This window comes from Suhomyces tanzawaensis, assembly GCF_001661415.1.
Source record: "Suhomyces tanzawaensis NRRL Y-17324 unplaced genomic scaffold CANTAscaffold_2, whole genome shotgun sequence".
NCBI lineage: Eukaryota > Fungi > Ascomycota > Pichiomycetes > Serinales > Debaryomycetaceae > Suhomyces > Suhomyces tanzawaensis.
The window spans coordinates 178818-199663 of NW_017963637.1; the positions used below are offsets into that span (position 1 = coordinate 178818).

Sequence of the window (20846 nt, forward strand, 5' to 3'; positions counted from 1 at the left end):
GCTACGAGAGTTAAGGAAAAGGAATTTTATATGAGACAACTTGAGCTTCTTTTCAAGGACTTCTTTTTCCTTGAAAAGAAGCTCATGAAATATGAGTTTAATGACTAGTATTTAGCGAATTGGCATATTTACACACTCATCTTCTACCTTAGCCATTAATTTCCAAGTAATTCGTCAGAGTTAGCCTGGCAGGACTATTGTTTTAAAATAGCCGCTCATCTTAATATTGTTCAATAGGCAAGATGTATTTGTTTTTATCTTTTTTCAATTTTGTGATGGGTTTTGCATATTAGTGCTCGAATTGAACCATTATTTGGTAATTAAAACAAGTTAGTATATGAATTTCACAAATTTGGGATCGATAGTCTGAAACTATTTGAACAATAACTAGACAGCTTACTAACCATCCAATATTTCAAGAAAAATCCGTGATAGTTTAGTGGCTAGAATTACCGCTTGTCGCGTGGTAGACCGGGGTTCAATTCCCCGTCGCGGAGTTTCNNTTGCGCAAATGGTTTAGTGGTAAAATCCAACGTTGCCATCGTTGGGCCCCCGGTTCGATTCCGGGTTTGCGCATTCTTTTTGCTACTTGACACAACCCTTTATCAGTTCAAGATTCCATCTTGATTAGTTTTCCATCCACAATATCATGTCTCGAAGACTGACCCTAACATTTTTGAAGAAGAACTGGGAGTTTTCCATCGCGGTATTCATTCTTGCCTACTACTTGCTAGTACATGTTGTTCTTGGCTCAGCACACAGGCATCATGACTCGGGCCTAAACGCCCACTTGAGAGTGATCCCACAAGATGTCATAAGCCATTGGGACCAGGCATCATCGTTTCACGACCATACTGTGGAGAAGTATGCATACGTCCAATACGCCACTGGCTACGACTACCTCAACATGGCCATCATCAACTTCATCCTCTTAAAGAAGTCTGGATCCGCCATCAAGAACATGGTGGTGTTGTACGATAGTGAGTTACAGCGCCACCACGTTGATCACTGGCAGAGACTTCATCCTCTTGCCAGCAAGTACGGAATCACGCTCAAGTCAGTAACCGCCATCACTGCTGACAGTAAGGACAGTTCCAACTGGGCAGCCTCCTTCACCAAGTTCCACGTCTTCGATCAGACTCAGTACGACAGAATCGTATTTTTTGACCTGGACTCTATGCTCGTCCCAGATAGCAATGGCCAATGGCAGAACATCGATGAACTTTTCAAGATTCCCCAGAACATTACCTACGCATTGCCCCAGGCATACTGGCTCAACAACATCGTGGAACTGAAGGAGGGCTTTAACAACGTTTATCACAAGAAGGTGGAGATTCCGTCGCCCAAGCGGTACCATACACAAGTACAGGGGATATTGAAGAATATGAATAGAAATGCCGACCAATTCTTGGAGTTGCCCACGTTGATTTACGACCATCACAAGTACGATAACAGGGACGACTTCTTTGCCAACCATGTCATGGTGCTCACGCCATCGAAAAAGGTGTATAATGAATTGCTCCAGTACATCCACAACCCATGGCACTGGTCGATATTCAGCCGCTCCAAGCTTAAGAAAAAGAACGACTACGACATGGAGATCCTCAATAAGTACTTGGATGACCAGCTTCGCAGCAAGGAGCCTAATACCAGGGTGGGTGTGCTTCCACACCGCACATACGGAGTGTTGACAGGCGAGTTCAAAGAAAGATGGCACCGTCGGTTCGTGGTGGAGCCCCAGCACCTTCCTTTCATCACTAAGCAATCCAGCGAGGGATGGGACGCCTCTCAGGCTCGCAAGGACGCCAAATTGATCCACTTCTCGGACTCTCCCATCCCCAAGCCATGGGACAACCAGGACTCCACCCTGTACTATAACCAGTTCAAGATCTACTGTGCGGAGTCTGCACGGAAGGATCCTGCCACTTTCCGGGAATTGTACCCTGGTGAATGGCAGCCACGACTCGTGGACGACTGTGAGGCTGTTCTCAGTTGGAATTCATATAGAGCTACTTTCTACGAGGTGCAGAAGGAGTTTTGGGTGGTTTAAACTCATGATCTGCTTTGTCTTTTGCAGACTGTTTTTAGCAAATGCCCCATTGTACATGCTGTGTTCTCGGCAAGTTGCGGCAAAGCCTGTCTACGCTTGTGTAAAACACACCGAAAATTGTCTACGGGCCTGCACTAGCGCGAGTCAATCAAGCAAAGAAGAACCCATGTGAAGTATTGTTGGACGGCAGCGCCCTGCCAGTTGTGGTTGGCCCAGCACGAACGCCCTGAGATTTTGCATCCACCTGAAAGAATACTACCAGTACAAACATAAATACTATTTGTAAAGTAGGGACTAGATTATTTTGCGACAAAAGCTTCTAAAACAGCACCACTATAGCGGTAGCATGAGATTCTGAGTAGCATTAAATGGCTGATTGTTTAGTATGAGTATGTAGGTACTATTAATTTTATGGCAATCGTCCCTAACAATCTCGCTAGAATTAGAGACAATCGGAGACCTCCAGTGCCACTCGCAGGAGCTCCCACCACCGAAAAACATCTGTGCCCTCGCTACATCACCACTCTTTTTGGACCGCTACTGCGCACGGTACCGCACTACACACCACTCCCAAAACCCCCCTGGCCACTACCGAAAAAAGATTGGCACTCCTCCGCCCCAACTCAGCCCGCACCTGTTTACCTTCCAAATTTAGCCAGAAAAATTGATCCAGACAACATTTTAACCACAAACATCTCCTTCATCACCACACCACACCATGTCCACATTCGTTACACGGACGCTCCTGGAGCTCAGTAAGAGGGACGGCTTGCCTCCCCTCAGGACCACCACCAGAGCTGCCGCCACAGGAAGTGGAGGTATGCCAGTTTTGGCTTCCAACGCTGCCCAAACCACCTCCGAGTCCTTCACAACTCCAGCGATCAAAGTGCCCAACAGCATCGTTAACCCCCACATTCTCCGCGAGACCAACCCCTCAGGAACGGTGTTCATCGCCGTGGGCGCCATCGTGGGCGCCATCATTATCGCATTCATCCTCTACCACTTGATCGTGTCGTTGACAGCCTCTCGTTTGGCCAAGAAGTCATTGGCTGGCGACCGCCAGTTGTACGAGAAGTACCAAAACAACAACAACACCGCTTACGGAGGTGCTGCGGGTTTGACGCCCACCAACATGACGTTTGACTCCAAGTTACCGTTCTTGAGCCCCACCAAGACCGTGTTGACGGGCTTGGGAGGCGGCATGGGCGGAGGCATGGGCTCGTTGGCTGGCGGCTCCGTGGTGGGTGACAACTCCACCATTTACGCCTCGGAGGCCGGGGCTGCAACCTCCAAGCACGACTTAACCAAGATGTTCATTTCACCCACCGCGGAGGTGATGCAGCACAAGCGGGTACGGTCGTCGCAGTACGGCGGTTCCACCACCAACTTGTCAATGTTAGGCGGCTCCACCACCAACTTGATACCCGCCTCCAACAGACACTCGCAAATGCCCAGCTTGTACATCAACAACGACAATAATAGTGAGTACTCGCTCAGCCAGGCCGGTAGTGCACCCCACCAGGGCCACACCCCAAGATCGAACAGGAAGACCATTCCTTCTATGTACCTCGAGGACTTGATCGACGAAAAGTAGATGTAGGACTAATATCTACAGAAAGATTTTTGGAAAAAGATAACGTTAGACTGAGGTCAAAGAACGATAACCGTAGGAACCCAATTAGCATGGAATGAGAGCGACGAAAACTAACCAACGAGGATCTCAACAAGATCTGTGAGAACGAGTTTGGTTTCGGAAATCAAATAGTCGATAAATGATCTACAGGTGTGTTCCAGTCTACTAAATAAAAAGTTCAATATTGTTCAATAAAACAAGCTATTCAGTATTTCTCAAGTAAATTGTTGCAACTCTGATAAATGGATGCATTACTGTAGGAATTTGTTTAAGCCCCGATAAAATCAAAGCTGCACTCTTTCACTTCTTAAATTTGTCGGGTTGAGAGATTAATATCGCTACACAATATGGACCATGAGTCCCATTGCTCATTTTCTACATATATTAACGCTTGATTTCTCTAATCTAAACTTTTGATAAAACCAAGTATGCCATCCAGAAAAAAGTTGTTTGACGGCAACAAAACGAGTCACTAATTCAAAAGAACAGTTAGGGTAGTTGTGGGGTAATAATTTCACCGAAAGTTACAATACATTCTCTACCATCCTTACTCTGTGACTATTACCAAAGTATGGAAATAAATGAAACACGCAAACTCATCACTTATTGATGAGTTATCAATAAGTATTCCAAAGATTGAAGGGACCTTTTTTTTGTCTTTTGGAAATATAAAAATCGTCAAGGGTGCAATCTTGACTAGTACTTGAACACGGAAGAAAAACAGCTTCCAGAATTTTGTTCATAACAGATACAATTACCAGAAGAAATGGAGCTAAGTGTTGGTGGTCAAGAATCGCCTCCCACAGATTACATGCCAATAAGTTGGATGTAACATAGTTATCCAGTTAATTGAGAGGCGACATTGCTGAGAAAACTGTCTTTCGGAAGTTATATTCGCCTGCACACAAGGTGTTGCAACCAGATGTCGTTAAAAGATGGTTGCAATTTTTGCATTACAATTTTGTCCAGCGTCCTACAAACTCAATTAAGTGTGTTATTGAGAAAACTACTCTTCTTGTTGTAGCTGCACTCTTCTACGTTGTCATCTCTGTGGGCATTAATATTCCTGCTCTTCGATTGAAAATGTCAAGTCAGCCTTCGTAACAAGACTACTTACACCCGTACCAGCATAGCTAGGTACTTAATCTAGATCAAATTTTAGCGGGACAGCAATAAATCGGTTAGGCCAACAGTAGAAGCCAACTCGCAAGTACCAATGAATCTGCTATGATTGGTAGATTATTCAGTCCAAATAATTGGCTTTGGCTTACATCGGTAACTAGGTATTTTACCCGGATCGAAATTTAGCTGGACAGAAATAAAATAGTTAGGTTGAAAGTAGGAATTTGCAATCTGATACACCATGAGTCTACTCTCAACTAGATTTAATGTGAGCTTCAGAGGAGATAGATTTAAAATGATTTAATACCAGTATCTGTGGAGGTCGAAGAGAACAGAAGGGGTCCCGTGACAAGTTACTTCTAACCTAATTAACCCCTATGTGTATTAATTTTGAGGTCATAGTCAGGGTGGGTAGGCAAATACTACTACAAGTCAACTGGTAAGAAACTTGTGATACACCGCCATACCGTGACCAAGAAGCGGGCGTGATGGCTGTGTACAGCAACATACAGAACTATCTAAAAGGTATTTTATAGCTCTACTCAATAAAAAGAAATGCAACCTGATGTTTTCAACTGTGTGCTTACGATGCTGCCCGAGTCTTTATTTTCAGCCATTTTCATGCATATCTATTCACCAAAGATGAGCAACCATCCGTGGGCATCTCATCCAATGCCAGAGATCGGACGCAATACGGTGAAATCTATATTGCTAATAGATCACGAGCGAAACGAGGCTGCTAAAACGAGAGTAACTCACGTTTTGCAGAAAGCCATCGATGAACTAAGGTGTGGAGAATCTCCAAACCAATCAATCTGGAAGCATCTGACCGTTGCGAGCGATGGCGAGTGACGCTCACGTGACTGACGTCACCCAATGATTGCTGATTACAGACACGTGACTGACATCAAATCACATCACATTCCGGGACCTGCGCATTTCCGCCGGCCCGCGGCCTCGGCCTCGGCTCCACGTGGACGCCATCACGTGGGTCCGCCCGCCCGACTCCCATCCGCGGTTGCTTCCATGCTCTCTCCGGCTTCCTCGCGCCATGCTCGGCTACCGACCCCCCACCAAAACGTCACTGCCAACGGCCCACTTGCAGCCCCAGTTGCACCCATCACTAGCCTATCCTCAACCAATCATCGCCTCCGGCCTTAAACCCCCACGTCATTCCCCCACTTGAGCCCTCCAAAATCCCTCCCACTTGAGCCCAGGCCTGCACACCTCCCGCAAGCAATCATCCAGGGTCTCTCCGAGATTGTCACCAGGTGCGCGTCGGGAGCCTCATTTGCTCATGACTGGTGCTCGCAGGGTGAAATTTTCTAGTGTGTATTTAAATTCGGAATGTTCCTGAGCGAAACTGAGAATTACCATTTGCACCATGTCTCGCTTTGTTAAGACCCCCCTCGCCAAGGGAGTGCTAGCCTCGGCTTCGCTCGTGGGTGCTACCATCGTGTACCTCGACTTCATCCGAGCGCCTGCCAGTCCCACTCTCCAGAACTCCTACAAGCCGTTGCAAAAGCAGTTGGCGGCTCCGCCCTCCAGAGAGAAGCTCATCGAAAACCTCCGTTCCACCCCCAAGTTCGACGTGTTGGTGGTCGGAGGTGGTGCTACCGGTACAGGAACTGCGTTAGACGCCGCTACTCGTGGCCTCAGCGTGTGTTTGTTGGAAAAGAACGATTTTGCCTCAGGAACCTCGTCTAAGTCTACCAAAATGGCCCACGGAGGTGTCAGATACCTTGAAAAGGCCATCTTCCAGTTGTCCAAGGCCCAGTTGGACTTGGTTATCGAAGCGCTCAACGAGCGTGGTAACATGTTGCGTACAGCCCCCCACTTGTGCTCGGTGTTGCCTATCATGATTCCCGTCTACAAGTGGTGGCAGGTGCCCTACTTCTTCATGGGGTGCAAGATGTATGACTGGTTCGCAGGCCACCAGAACTTGCGTTCTTCGACCGTGTTTTCCCGTGAAATGACAAGTGCCATCGCACCAATGATGGACGACTCCAACTTGAAGGCCACCTGTGTGTACCACGACGGAACTTTCAACGACTCGCGTATGAACGCTACCTTGGCGTTCACCGCCATTGACAACGGTGCTACTGTGTTGAACTACTTCTCGGTGGAACAGCTCCTCAAGAACCCAGCTGGTAAGGTGACTGGTGTCAAAGCCAAGGACGTCGAAACTGGTGAAGAATTCACCATCAACGCTACTGCCGTGGTCAACGCCACGGGTCCCCTCGCTGACAAGCTTTTGGAGATGGACAACGACCCCCAGGGGTTGCCCCCCAAGGTGGAACAGCCCCCCAAGATGATTGTGCCCTCTTCAGGAGTTCATGTGGTTTTGCCTGAGTACTACTGCCCCAGAGACATGGGGTTATTGGACCCCTCAACTAGTGACGGCCGTGTGATGTTCTTCTTGCCTTGGCAAGGAAAGGTTTTGGCTGGTACTACCGATACTCCCTTGAAGAACGTGCCTGCCAACCCTATCCCTAGCGAAGAAGAAATTCAAGACATCTTGAAGGAATTGCAAAAGTACATTGTTTTCCCCGTCCAGAGAGACGACGTGCTCTCGGCTTGGTCGGGAATCAGACCATTGGCCCGTGACCCTCGTCTTGTCCCTGACAACGCTGCTGGCACCTCGTCTACCCAAGGACTTGTCAGATCGCACATCGTTTACGTCTCGCCTTCCGACTTGGTTACCATCACTGGTGGTAAGTGGACCACCTACCGTGAAATGGCCCAGGAAACCGTGGATACCTTGGTCAAGAACTTCGACTTCGACGGCAAGAATGCTAAGCTCTTGCCCTGCCAAACCAACAAGATCGTGTTAAACGGTGGTACCGACTACTCCAAGAACTACTCCGCCAGATTGATCCACGAGTACAGAATTCCTTTGAAGTTGGCCAAGCACTTGTCTCACAACTACGGATCCAGATCGTCATTGATCTTGGAGTTGTACCACGAGTCCGACTTCAACAAGTTGCCCATCACCTTGGCTGCCGTCAAGTCGTTCGAACCCTCGGAACAGACTGCCTCTACCGACAACCAGTTGTCGTACCAGTCATTTGACGAGCCTTTCACCATTGCTGAGTTGAAATACTCGTTAAAGTATGAGTACATCAGAACCCCTATCGATTTCCTCGCCAGAAGAACCAGATTGGCCTTCTTGAACGCCAGAGAGGCCGCTAGTGCCGTTACTGGAGTTGTGGAGATCATGAGAAGAGACTTGAACTGGGATGATGCTACCACTAAAAGGATGACCGATGAGGCCATGGACTACATTGGTAAGATGGGTATTTCCAGCAAGAGATTTGACGTGGAAGACTTTGTTGTCCAATAATTCCAATATATTAAGGACCTGGTCCAAATTAGATGGGCAAATCCGCTAGTTATGGTTATTTTAATGACATTCGAAGTCGGCCCTTCAGTAATAGAGAATAGAGTGTTGTATATACGATATCATGTGAAGGTGTAGGATCAGAGGCGGCACGGCTCGGGCGTCCGGAGCACGCGTGGGCGCCGAAGGACGAAGGGACCTTCGAGACGGTCGGGAAAGAGTATTTACGAGCCGGTCAGACGGCTTGGAGATGAGCCATAGGCCGTGGTGTAACCTGCAGAGCACACTCCCAGTAACTAGTAGAATATATCCAGGCACCAGCAGACCACCACCGATAACTAGTACAATATCCCCCGTAACTTGTAGAAAACCAATAACCTGCAGCACTTCACGGTAACTACAATAAGCCTTAAACTCACAACTACACGCCACCACCACTCCACCCACTCCAATCCTCTCAGCACACGAACGCCCTTGGCTGCACTCCGACTTACCATGCCAGTTCGCCCGTACACGACTGTTTACTTCTTACGTCACTCCTGCACAAGTAACCACTATCGACAACCACCACCACTCCTCCGGAAGCTGTGATGTCGACACCATCCCATTCCCACGCCCGTGGCCATGCCAGAGGCCCGTCCGTGTATGACCAGGACATGAACCCATCTTTCAGCTTCGGAACTCCGCAAGAACCGCAACAGCAGCCGGCATACCCGTCGCCAGCCGTGTCAATACCCGTGCCCCAGATGGCCCCACCACAACCACACCAGCCCATAGATGGCCATACGCTGGCTCCAGTGAAGAATCCGTTCGTGTCGCCGTCAGGGCTGGCGGACGAGCGCTCGTTGCTCCCCAAGCTCGTGGGAACCTTCCCGGTGTTGGTGGCCTTCCCCAGCATCTTGCTTTCAGGCAGCATGGCGTATGTTCTGGTGTCCAGCACCCCCTCTATCGCATACACCGCCACGGTGGTGCTCCTGGTGATGCTAGCATCGTCATTTCTCCTCATGATCAAAGTGCTCATTCGGTTCAACTTAATTGCATTAAATAAGCCCTCGTCCACTGGGGCCGAAAATACCTTTACCTCCACTGCCGTGCTCCTCTTGGGAGTGGCACTTGTGTTCTTTGCGTCCGAGGTGCTGCCCATAAGCCGTCTTGCCGTGGTTTTCTTGGGTCTCTACTTGAACGAGTACAATCTATACACCCTCATCACCCTTGTTATTGATATCTATGTTGCCTACAACGAGTCGCAGAACCATTGGTCGGCAGTAGGCGTGATATTGGGCCATATTCTTGTCGTGATTTCTTTTAAGATCCTCTTCAAGAAGTTGGTTTTATCGTCCATTTCCAACACCTTGGGCAGTTTAAATACGAGATTTTTGGGAGCTATTGCAGGTGTATCATTTATCGTCTTACTCCTATTGAAGGGCTTGAGCTTGAGTATAGTTGGGGTCAATCTAGCAGCTTCAATTGTATTTGTGATCTCCCTACACGATGCAGACTTGACCATCTCAAAAGCAGTACCCGTACTTCTAGCCGTGATATCGATATCTTTGGAATACATCGTGTTGGCCAAAAAGATCGACTTGATCACGGTGATTAATATGCTATTACCATTACTCATTGTGGCTGACAGGTCAAGAGAAATCGAAGGTGAAAGCAGTTACGGAACTGCAGTGGAAGTCTCTGAGAAGACTGTATCTTCAACTTCAATATTGCGGGAATTGATGAGCCACTCTGATACCAAGGCAATCTTGAATTTCCTTTTATTGAACACCACATTCATGTTCATCCAACTTCTTTACTCATTCAGGTCAAAGTCCCTTGGATTGCTTTCGGACTCACTTCATATGGCTCTTGATTGTACCTCGTTAGCCTTGGGTTTAGTGGCAGGTATACTTTCCAAAAACGAGATCAATGTGAACGGAAAGTTTCCATTTGGACTCAGAAATTTCGAAATATTGGCAGGTTTCACCAATGGTACCTTATTGATTGGAATTAGTGGAAGCATTATTTTTGAGGCTATACAAAGGCTTTTCAATCCTATAGTTTTGCAGAAAACAAACGAGTTGATAATAGTATCTATAATGGGTTTATTGGTCAACTTGGTTGGTATTTTTGCATTTAACCATGGCCACGGAGAACACGGCGGACACACACATGGTCACTCCCACTCACATGACTCGCATAGTCACTCCCATGTCGAGAGCCATAGTCATAGCCATGAACACAGTCATAGTCATGGAGGTGAAGATAACCATATGAATGACAACATGAAGGGAATATTCTTGCATATCCTTGCAGATACCTTGGGGTCAGTGGGTGTAGTAATATCAGCACTTTTGACTAAGTTTTTTGGTTGGGAAGGCTTTGATCCGGTGGCTTCAATTATCATTGCTGCACTTATCTTCTTTTCGGCAATTCCATTGATAAAGTCAACTGCATCCACCTTGCTACTCAAGCTCACAACCGATAAAGAATCTAAGATACGGTCAGTATTGAGTGAAATCACCCATATCAAGGGCCTCAAGTCGTATACCACCCCCAGATTTTGGCCCAACTCGACCAATTCTCTCAATGGGTATATACATATCCAGATATATCGTGGAGAAAACTCCTCATATATAAAGAAGCAATGCGAGCAAATTTTCCAAGGAGAGAAGATAGAGGTCATGATACAGATGGAAAACGATTACGATGACTGTTGGTGTCGCAAAGACAGTGACATAATGGTGAACAGCTAGCTAGCATTAGCCGGAAATAATAGATTTATCTAGTAGGCCTGAACGAATAAAACTCTGGAAATTAGGTAGTACTACGCTAAGCACTGGCGGTATTGGCGATAAATTAGTTTATCCTAATTCTATCTTTTTTTCCTAATCACATCTGATCATAAGTCGCTAACACAGAATGTAAGTTTCTATATCAGCTTATCTCTATCCGGTTTTTACAAATAAAGATTATCGGCAACCTGGCACTTTTGCACTGCAAGGGAGCAGTGTCATCAATGTTCCCTAGACGCATCTGTCAAAAATTCCCGCTAAATCTTTAGGTGCCAGTAGTCTACTGGCAATAGTTACTAACTTTTGCGGCATGCTCACTAATCGTCCCACAACCCTCACTAATCGTCCCGCACTAGCCTCCCTAGCGCCATCCCATCACCGCGATGCCGCTGCCGGCCCTGCACGACCCTGACATATATCGAGATGGTGGTTGATGACCAATCCACCACAAATGTCTAGAGTAGGAATCTTGGCCCTTGGCCCAGCAGGGGTTGGTAAGTCCACCTTCTGCAACTCCATCATATCACACATGCAATCCATAGGGAGAAGAGCCCACATCGTCAACCTCGATCCAGCAGCAGAAGCTACAGAATACGAATTCACCATCGATATCAGAGACTTGATTTCATTACAGGATGTCATGGAAGAAATGGATTTGGGCCCTAACGGAGGCTTGATCTACTGCTTTGAGTTCTTGCTCAACAACCTCGACTGGTTGGATGAAGAGATCGGCGACTACAACGACGAATACTTGATTTTTGACTGTCCTGGACAGATCGAATTGTACACCCATGTGCCGGTGTTGCCCACCATCGTCAAGCACTTGCAACAGTCATTGAACTTCAACTTGTGTGCCACCTATTTGTTGGAGGCCCCATTCATTGTGGACAATTCCAAGTTCTTTTCCGGTGCTTTGAGTGCCATGTCTGCCATGATTCTCTTGGAATTGCCCCACATAAATATATTGTCCAAAATCGACTTGATTAAGGACGAGTACAGCAAGAAGCAGTTGAAGAAATTCTTGAACCCAGACCCGTTGTTGTTGAGCAACGAGGACGAGGAGTTCAATCCCAAGTTTTCCAGGCTTAACAAGTTAATTGCAAACTTGGTGGACGATTTCGGCATGGTCCAGTTCTTGCCCTTGGACTGCGCTAAGGAGAGCACCACCATCTCCACTATCTTGAGTTACATCGATGATGTTACTCAATGGAGTGAAAGTCAAGAGCCTAAGGAGCCCGCTGCAGAGGAGTTGGATGAGGAGGATGTGGACTACGATTAAGCAGATAATATATCAAATTCTGCCAAAGTCCCTAAAGCGGTTTCTCTGTGTTTTCTAATGAGCAGATGGGTTCTAGACCAACACAAATGTATGATAATAGAGTTTCGTTCTTTACATGTAGTTTTTAGTTATTGGCCAATACTTCCATAGAGGAGGTATGAATCAATAGTTTCTGGTAACTTGACCATTGTAGCTATATTTAGCCTCGTAATGAAAAGGTTAAGAGGTTACTGCAGAGCCTCCACCATGATCCAATTTTCAAACTAGAGAAGGGCTCTCTCAAAAACTCGGTAGCTTCCTGAAATTATTCGCAAAGGCTAGTGGGAGATTCTCCCTATAGTATTTGCATGGCAATAAAGTTTTCTCATCAACAAAATTTCCCCAAAGTAGTACACACCACTTTAAAACCATTTTAAAGTAAAATGGCTCGGTAAGTTCGATACATACCTTTGAAAAGTGCCCTATTCCAGCATTGCCTCCAGAGGCCCTGGGGTGTCGTGGCACCGAGGGTATCACGTGACAACATCACCTATGAAAAAATCAACCAATCGGCTCTCCAACACCATCACAACATGGTTCAAATTAACGAGGTTAAGGACACCCAATCCAGGGAAAGCAGGACTGCTGCTCACACTCACATCAAGGGTTTGGGCCTTGATGAGCATGGTGTGGCCAAAAAGGTCGAAGATGGATTTGTTGGCCAGGCTGATGCCAGAGAAGCTTGTGGTATCATAGTCGACTTGATCAAGAGCAAAAAAATGTCGGGAAAGGCAATCTTATTGGCAGGCTCTCCTGGTACCGGTAAGACTGCGTTGGCCTTGGCCATATCACAGGAATTGGGCCCAAAGGTGCCGTTCTGCCCTATTGTTGGTTCTGAGTTGTTCAGTGCCGAAATCAAGAAGACTGCCACCTTGATGGAAAACTTCAGACGTGCTATTGGTTTAAGAATCAAGGAGACCAAGGAGGTGTATGAAGGTGAGGTCACCGAGTTGACCCCAGAAGAAGCCGAAAACCCACTTGGTGGCTATGGAAAGACCATCAGCCATGTCATCGTGGGCTTAAAGACCGCTAAAGGTACCAAGAACTTGAGATTGGACCCCAGCATATACGAAAGCATCCAAAAGGAAAGAGTTGCCGTAGGTGATGTGATTTATATCGAGTCCAATACTGGTGCCGTCAAGAGAGTAGGTAGATCCGATGCTTACGCCACTGAGTTCGATTTGGAGGCTGAAGAATACGTCCCATTGCCAAAGGGAGAGGTCCACAAGAAGAAGGAGATTGTTCAAGATGTCACCTTACACGACTTGGATGTCGCCAATGCCAGACCCCAAGGAGGCCAAGATGTGTTATCCATGATGGGCCAATTATTGAAGCCTCGTAAAACTGAAATAACAGACAAGTTAAGATCCGAAGTGAACAAGGTTGTTTCCAAGTATATCGACCAAGGTGTTGCTGAATTGATCCCGGGAGTTTTGTTTATTGATGAGGTCAACATGTTGGATGTCGAAATTTTCACTTACTTAAACAGAGCTTTGGAAAGCACGATTGCTCCTATTGTGGTTTTGGCTTCCAACAGAGGCTTGACTACTGTTAGAGGCTCTGATGACGACACCAAGGTTCCTCACGGATGTCCCCCCGATTTGATCGACAGATTGTTGATCGTGAGAACATTGCCTTACAACAAAGAGGAAATCAAGATTATTATCTCCAAGAGAGCTACATTGGAAGGATTAAGTGTCACTCCAGAAGCTTTGGAGAAGTTGTCTATCCATGGTACCGAAGTGTCCTTACGTTATGCTTTACAATTATTAGCCCCAGCAGGTATCTTAAGTAACACCGCTGGCCGTAATGAAATCACCGTTGATGACGTGGAAGAATGTGAACTTTTATTCTTGGACTCCCGTCGTTCCATCAAGGTGTTAGAGGGAAGCAAAGACTTTCTTTAGATAAGAATGTAAATGTATATTAATGGAGTTATTGTCCTAACTCGTTACACTCCTGTAAGAAATCTTGAGGAGACAAGATATCAGTACTTCCGTAAATGACTTTTCTACCTGAGTTGCTCGCGTTTGACCACTCTTGCAAATCTTGGTACTCCACATAATTTCCTCCCCCAATAACAAATACTTGTGCTTCTTGGTAAGTTTGTCTTCTTGGGGGCTTGGAATGACCACCTCTGGATTTTGGATCGAAGTACAAGTAATCATCAGTCAATTGAATGGATTCGTTTGAAACATTAGTTGGGTCCATGATAGCTTCAATTACATTGGTGATAGGCAATTGCTTTTTCTCTGGGATGAAGTTTTTAACCTTGGAAGCGATAGAACTTAATCCTTCAGAGATTTTGCCCTCTGTTAATCCATAAAGTTTGGAAGATAAACCACTCAACAATGCAGATGAGTTGCTGCTTGCTGCAGCATCAGATTCTCCAGCAAAATCATAGTTTTGTGAATTCGATGTAGCACCTAAGTTGGAAATGTTGGTAAGTTTGGTAAGCTCCTTATACTTCAAAACATAGTCCAATGCACGAAGATCAACAGTAGTGTATTTCTCTTTGAAAATTGCTCTGACTTTGCTCACATAATCACTAGGCAAGTTATTAACCAATAAAATCAACATCAAAAATGTTCTCAATTTATCCGAAGAGGTATCGATTGCTTCTGTTTCATTCAATAAGTTCAAAAATTGCTGTAAAATCTTTTGGTCATTCAAGTTTTGTTCGATCTCAAAGAACTTATCCAAGTTCTTCGATTGCAATTCATTGATTAAAGATGCCAAAATATCCATGTGCATATCCAACGTTGACTTTCTCAAAGTTAACTCAGGCAATGCATCTACTGCTTTTTGGATGTTAGCGGTATCAGAATCCGTATCATTGAAATTAATATCATTCAAGGAGGTAATGCCAGTTTGGTTGGTTAAATTCATGGTATCCTTTTTGTACTGATTTAATTCAATGTCGGCATTTTCTACCACATCTGGGAAAGGCAATTGAGAGTACTTGTTCCAGAAGAAATCCTTCGGATCGATGTCATAATTCTTTACTGTGGGTTGAGCATTTGGACCAGCATCTTTGGGAATCTTGGTTAACTTGATTGTATTTCTTTCGAGCTTGAACACATCACTAATCATACATTGATAAATCCAAGAATGAGAAAACATAGAAGCAAGATCAATATTTCTGTCTAATAACACCAAAACTGGTCTCTGTTGGTTAGAAATGCCCAGAGATAATGATGCAGAAGATCTTGAGTTGTTCAAGTAATCTCTCAACTTCAAATCCAACTGAATTGACACAAACTCGGCGGGACCACCTCTAGAGGATCTGATAATTGGAATTTGATCCAAGGTGATGATAGAAGATAACAACCCGTTGGAGATGTCATCAACTAGCTGATTGATTATATCTTCGTTGGTATTTGGTTTGTTGAATTTGGTAAAGATTTGTGGTTGATTTAAAGAAAATAAGTTTGGTTCTGTGACTATGAAGTTCAAGTATTGATCGTAAACTTGTTTGATTTTTGAAGACTTCCCTAAGATTGACACTTTCTTAGCAAATTCCTCTAATAACTCACGGTTGATGGAAGAGGTGAAATTTATGTAAAAGTTTTCGTATAAATCATTCTTTAAATCTTCGATAATGTGGAGAATGTTATTGATTGTTGGTTCAATGAAATACACCACAGGAACGTCAGGTAATGGTGATCTTTTGGAATCAATGAGAGAATGAATCGTGATACCGTTCTTCAACAAATCGTTCACTCTCAAAACAGATGACAAGATCAAACGGGATTTTTGATCTAAGATCAACACTTTCCAGATGATCTCTTCATTCTTCAAGCCCCCGGTATGCCCTTCATCAGACTTGTTTAAATTGAGCATCTTCTCCAAAGTGGAGATCTGCTTGTCTCTCAAGGATATCGACATTGTCTTCTGTGTTACTTATACAGTGGTGAGAATTTGATTCAAGATTCTTAACTGAGTTTAAATCAAGATGCTAGATGATGAGTTACTCTAATATCACCTGAAGAGATGTGCGAGGTAGGATGAGCTGAAAGCAATTGAGAATGGTGATAGTGTTGACGACTGTGTATAGGTTAACGTGTTTTTTTGGATTGAATTTGTTGGCATATGATTGCCGCATTGAGTAGTGAGTGCGACACTTGGCAATGTGTGACAAGTAGTCGAATCAAAGTGGTTCGTAGCCAAAAGTGGTTCGTAGCCTTACTTCTTATCTAGAAACTGCAAAGGAGATTTGGTTCCTATGAACGATTTGCTTAGTAATTGCAACTCGGGGGTTCAATCTTGGACATTTATATGTAGCAAACCGAGGGAGCTTATTATGAGTTCAAATGGCAACATTTGCTCAAACTCAATGTGTGTCAGTACAGGGTATGCAGCCTTTTCCAAGGAAGGAGAGCCAAGTCCAGAATTTGACGTTTTGTCTCGGAATGATCTTCTCTGTAAACTCTGTTTAAAGCGAAGTTTAATGGTACATCTCTTACTAACATAATGAACGGATCACGGCTGTTTGTGTCAATGATCCTTCTTGACTCTAAATCTCTAATATGTCTTCGAATCTTCACTTACAATTTTTCTGATACTAGCCTTATATTTCCACTTTCTCATCCTGGATTAACCTCACATGAAACAATAGGATTGAAGTTTGAAATTGAAACTTTGTTTTGCATCATAAACCGTGAATCTAGTAGACTGTCACTGAACCATTCTTCTAGTAAGCTATCGTGGTACCCAATCTAAAGTATCTACATTTTAATCTATCATAAAATCTTCTAGAATTTACTATTAATAACACATCGCTCAACGATAATAATCACCAAACTCTATAAGTACAATATTAGTACAAAATACCATACTTTTATTAGTGGTATTTTTGAAAGCCCGCAATGAGCTAAAATCTAATGGCTTTATTACTTCTCTTCGTCGTTAGCTTCCAGGACACTGTGGAGTGCATTCGTGGCATTTCGAGCGATTGTCTCGCAGCCACTGTAAGTGTATGAATTGAACAGAGCAAGCATTGCTTGCAATTGGGCAGATTGTATAGATACAACGCCCGTAATTTCCAAGTCCAAGAAACGGTTTTTGATTGAACAAACCCTTGACTGCATTGTTTTTGTACCCAAATCCTTCAGAGTAAAATTGGCCCATATTTAATTACTCTTGTACTCCACAATTCCCCTTAGCACCTTTATCTTTCCATATATCTCATGCTCCATTGTATTTTCTTCTTCTTTCGCTTCTTTGGGTTTATTTTTCCGTTCAGTACCGGGTGTTGGCCATACACAGTTTAATCTTAGTCTGGAACATTCAGCACACTTTGGCTTAGACTCTGAACATCTCTTCTTACGTTGTCTGCACGTCAAGCAACCCATTCGCGATCTCTTAGCTACTGGCTTATTGCTTTTCCCCTGGGAACTGTATGACCTACCTCCACTTTGCAGCGAGAAGGAAGAATTGGAGGATGGTGAGGTTTCGTATTTCATGTTAGGTGATGATGCGGAAGACTTACTAGAATTTACTTCCTTAGGATTGAATGCCGGTGGTTGCTTGGGAGTGGGGAAAGAATTATTCTCTTGCACCCTACCCTGGACTTGTTGAGAAGCAATTGATGGTGTTGAAGGATACTGGTGTGTTTGATCCCAGTGCTCTGTATTGTGAGATTCCTCGTTTTGTGCTGCTATAAAGGAACCTGCTGGGTTGAAATTGCCGGGTTGTGAATGGGTTTCATAGTTAGGGGCATGACTTTGGGCGTAGTGAGTACCCTCATAAGCAGGAAAGCTATTATGAGGGTGATGTATCTTGGTTGCCTCTTCTGGAACTGCGTGACCCTGGTTACTTTGGTATGGTTGGTAATGCACCTGAGGTTGGCTTTGTTGATAATAAACGGGGTGGTGTGAGTGCTCCAAGAATTGTGGTGGGTATGGTTGTTGTGATTGATATGTACCGAGCGCTAACCTATGTGAACTGTCACGCTCAGTTGGAAAAGCTCCTCCATGTCCAGATATCGTACTTATTGTACCTGACATGGTTCCCTGGGTATTGACGAGTGAGTTTTGTTCTGACTTTATCGGTATGGCAATTGTTGGTTGAAATACTGGGGAATTGGATGCTGGACCAATAGCAGGGAGGTTTCCAGCCTGTGCCTGTTGCAGTTCTTGGGATTGGGATGTACGGCCTTTCTTATGAGGTTGGCTTTGACTCAAGTTGATATTCCCACCTTGACTCTGGTTCTGGTTTTGTGTGCTGCTGGAGTTAGTATTACTATTCCCTGTGGCATCGCTCCATCCCAAATTATTCCAAGCATTCATAGCAGGTGTAATGGTCCAGGACGTGCCAGATCAGGATCGCTATACTAACGTACCAGGCCACGTTGGTTTGTATAGTAGTTTGGTCTTACCGTGACCAGGACCAGGACAACACCGTTATCTTGGGATATTGGCAATGAAGTTGGTAACTAGTAGCTGGCCGCAAACACTTACTGCTGATCCAGTATGATGAAAAACCTCCAGCCTCAATAATAGATACCCCAAATCGAGCTCTTTAATAGCCTTGTAATCTTGATAAGTGAAATTCTGGAAGTCAGCACTCGGTCAAGGAGATCACAAGTGAACGCTGCAAAACCTCACCTTGAACGTTTATTAGACTTTGAAATCCAACTATGGAAATCAAAACTTAGATAATTGAAATCGAGCTCTTCTCGTAAGCAGCTTCTATAATAAAGCAGATTTTCTCGCTTAACAAGGAGCCGAATAATATTTTAGTAGGTAGGGAAAGTTATGACTTGATGGCAAAAGATGGTGATAGTGTGAGCTGAAAATTCAAAGCTAGGGAGCCACTGTTAAAGCTTATTAGTGGTTGGTTCCACAGAGTTGGACCAAATTTCAGGAGATGGGGTGGGGTAATAAGATAAGCTGGCTCAAGATTGAATTATTTAAAACCAACTAGCCTCAATATCGAATGGGCTCTTAGATCCAATACTTGAGGATCGAAAGGGCAGATACTCGATATATGTATAAACTAAGTCTTCCCCTGTCTGCGTGACTTGTAAGTTTCTTATTTTGTTCTATGAGGGGGTCGAATTTTTTTTTTTTTTTGAGTAAGCGAGGTTGATCCAACCATTTTGAGAAATAAGACTTAAGTAGAATTCACAAAAGTTTAAAAGAAACGTCAGCTAATTACGGAATTCACTGGGGGATGTATTATACTTTTAGAATGATATACTACTATTTTTTAAGCAGCATGTTTGAATACAGTTCACCCAGCGTGAAGAAATATTGAGATTAAACAATACGTGTTTATCGGGTCACCGGTGCAAACTAGTCCAAGTGCCTAAAGAAACAATTTTTCGGTTTATGAATTAAGACCCCAAGCCTCGTAAGCACTTTAATCAATAATCGTCGGTGTCCTGTCGGTGCCCACCAGCTCCAGAAATTCATATCTTGGAAACTTGCATGAATAATATTCCGGATGAAGCCATCACTTAAAAAATATTACCAAAAATACAAGAAAAAACTTTGTAGCACGCAACGTAGGGTCTTTTGGCGAGGCAAGGTTAGGGGTTACGAACCATGCCCCTCCTTTCGGAAAATAGTAAGCGATGCCACTAAGGTCTAAACTGGTTGGGGAAAGTGCTAGAGCACGTAACCCGTCAAAGACAAATAGGGAAAAATTTGAAGGCTTTATTGACATAGCCATATTACAGCTTAGGCAAGTCGGTTAATACAAGCAGTTTGCCCTGGAAGACTGGCGATAGCACTACAACCTGAAGACAAGAAATCGTCAACTAAGCCCTTCTTAAAAATAATTGTTCACCTGTTATGGTGTGCATCATTTTCTGTTCGAGCGAGGCTTGTGGTCTGGAAGTGCGAGTCACACTTTAGTGATGTTATTAAATCGAAATCCTTTGTCCGACAACTTCCGATCCACCAGCAAACGTTTCACAACTAGTGTGCGCAGTAATACAACAGCTTACAAATTTGGCTTTTTAGTAGGCTTTTCAGGAAAGCAGAAATGAAAATGATATCTTGGATGAGGTTAGTGAGTAACTAGAGTATAATTCACGAGCGCCATATGTTTCACTTGGGATGACAGTTCTGGTGATAAAGCCCGGATTGATGGCTCGCAAATTCTTGCATGTTCCACATAAGCCTACACTCCTAGTGGTGCATATTGAAGCTAGTCCTTGGCGCGAATTGTCAGTAGTGAGGGGAGGGGGGAAGGAGACTCGGAGTCAGCAAAGCTCCGGCCCAACTAACTGCGTTCGCAATTTTTCGAATGACACAAACTTTTTCACAAGTATTCCCGATCTTTGCGTCTGTGTGAAAAAATTATGCAACTTTCAATTTGGCGTAATCGTAGGCATTAATGGACATTTGCTTTCGAGGGATCGGATTATATCGGCAAACCTTGTTATCCGAAAGCTATTGATCCGGTCTGCTAGTGCGACCGCCTTACAAATCTCTACTCTTTAATGGTTGCTGACTATATACCGTTGCTCTCTTCTCCGCAACAAAAGAGGATAGGTATGGGTAGTCGTGTACCTTAATGCTGCTAAACTTATGGCCTGATCTCTGACTTTCATGCAACAAATCCGCTAAAGTTTCAAAGCGTTTAGAGTATTC

The 20846-nt window shown here is 44.5% G+C and overlaps 9 protein-coding genes and 2 non-coding genes across 11 annotated transcripts; 9 read left to right on the plus strand and 2 right to left on the minus strand.

Moving 5' to 3' along the window:
* Window positions 1–425: 425 nt before the first annotated feature.
* Window positions 426–497, plus strand: CANTADRAFT_t50. Its single transcript has one exon. It is a non-coding gene; the product is annotated as a tRNA-Asp (tRNA).
* Window positions 498–505: 8 nt separating this feature from the next.
* Window positions 506–576, plus strand: CANTADRAFT_t51. The gene has a single exon. It is a non-coding gene; the product is annotated as a tRNA-Gly (tRNA).
* Window positions 577–611: 35 nt separating this feature from the next.
* CANTADRAFT_25032 (glucose N-acetyltransferase) lies at window positions 612–2481 on the plus strand. Its single transcript, XM_020207300.1, has one exon. The coding sequence runs from the start codon at window positions 650–652 to the stop codon at window positions 2048–2050; it is 1401 nt and encodes a 466-aa protein (XP_020065640.1). The 5' UTR covers window positions 612–649; the 3' UTR covers window positions 2051–2481.
* Window positions 2482–2541: 60 nt separating this feature from the next.
* Window positions 2542–3894, plus strand: CANTADRAFT_25033 (uncharacterized protein). The gene has a single exon (XM_020207301.1). It carries the CDS (start codon window positions 2769–2771, stop codon window positions 3642–3644), a length of 876 nt encoding a protein of 291 aa, XP_020065641.1. The 5' UTR covers window positions 2542–2768; the 3' UTR covers window positions 3645–3894.
* A 2295-nt stretch (window positions 3895–6189) lies between these two features.
* On the plus strand, window positions 6190–8148 carry GUT2 (glycerol-3-phosphate dehydrogenase; the record flags this gene model as incomplete). The annotated part of the gene is made up of 1 exon (XM_020211452.1): window positions 6190–8148. The coding sequence occupies one exon, from the start codon at window positions 6190–6192 to the stop codon at window positions 8146–8148; it is 1959 nt and encodes a 652-aa protein (XP_020065642.1).
* Window positions 8149–8891: 743 nt separating this feature from the next.
* On the plus strand, window positions 8892–10886 carry CANTADRAFT_46338 (metal cation transporter; the record flags this gene model as incomplete). The annotated part of the gene is made up of 1 exon (XM_020209322.1): window positions 8892–10886. The coding sequence occupies one exon, from the start codon at window positions 8892–8894 to the stop codon at window positions 10884–10886; it is 1995 nt and encodes a 664-aa protein (XP_020065643.1).
* Window positions 10887–11376: 490 nt separating this feature from the next.
* Window positions 11377–12204, plus strand: CANTADRAFT_88455 (putative signal sequence-binding GTPase; the record flags this gene model as incomplete). Its single annotated transcript, XM_020211453.1, has 1 exon — window positions 11377–12204. The coding sequence occupies one exon, from the start codon at window positions 11377–11379 to the stop codon at window positions 12202–12204; it is 828 nt and encodes a 275-aa protein (XP_020065644.1).
* Window positions 12205–12763: 559 nt separating this feature from the next.
* On the plus strand, window positions 12764–14522 carry CANTADRAFT_25035 (RuvB family ATP-dependent DNA helicase pontin). Its single transcript, XM_020207302.1, has one exon. The coding sequence runs from the start codon at window positions 12963–12965 to the stop codon at window positions 14148–14150; it is 1188 nt and encodes a 395-aa protein (XP_020065645.1). The 5' UTR covers window positions 12764–12962; the 3' UTR covers window positions 14151–14522.
* On the minus strand, window positions 14165–16608 carry CANTADRAFT_152626 (syntaxin-binding protein). Its single transcript, XM_020206340.1, has 2 exons — window positions 16582–16608; window positions 14165–16212 (listed from the first exon to the last, which is right to left on the minus strand). The coding sequence occupies exon 2, from the start codon at window positions 16129–16131 to the stop codon at window positions 14179–14181; it is 1953 nt and encodes a 650-aa protein (XP_020065646.1). The 5' UTR covers window positions 16132–16212; window positions 16582–16608; the 3' UTR covers window positions 14165–14178.
* Window positions 16609–17375: 767 nt separating this feature from the next.
* Window positions 17376–18533, minus strand: CZF1 (Zn(II)2Cys6 transcription factor CZRF1; the record flags this gene model as incomplete). Its single annotated transcript, XM_020206518.1, has 1 exon — window positions 17376–18533. The coding sequence occupies one exon, from the start codon at window positions 18531–18533 to the stop codon at window positions 17376–17378; it is 1158 nt and encodes a 385-aa protein (XP_020065647.1).
* A 1806-nt stretch (window positions 18534–20339) lies between these two features.
* Window positions 20340–20696, plus strand: CANTADRAFT_88459 (uncharacterized protein; the record flags this gene model as incomplete). Its single annotated transcript, XM_020211454.1, has 1 exon — window positions 20340–20696. The coding sequence occupies one exon, from the start codon at window positions 20340–20342 to the stop codon at window positions 20694–20696; it is 357 nt and encodes a 118-aa protein (XP_020065648.1).
* Window positions 20697–20846: the final 150 nt, after the last annotated feature.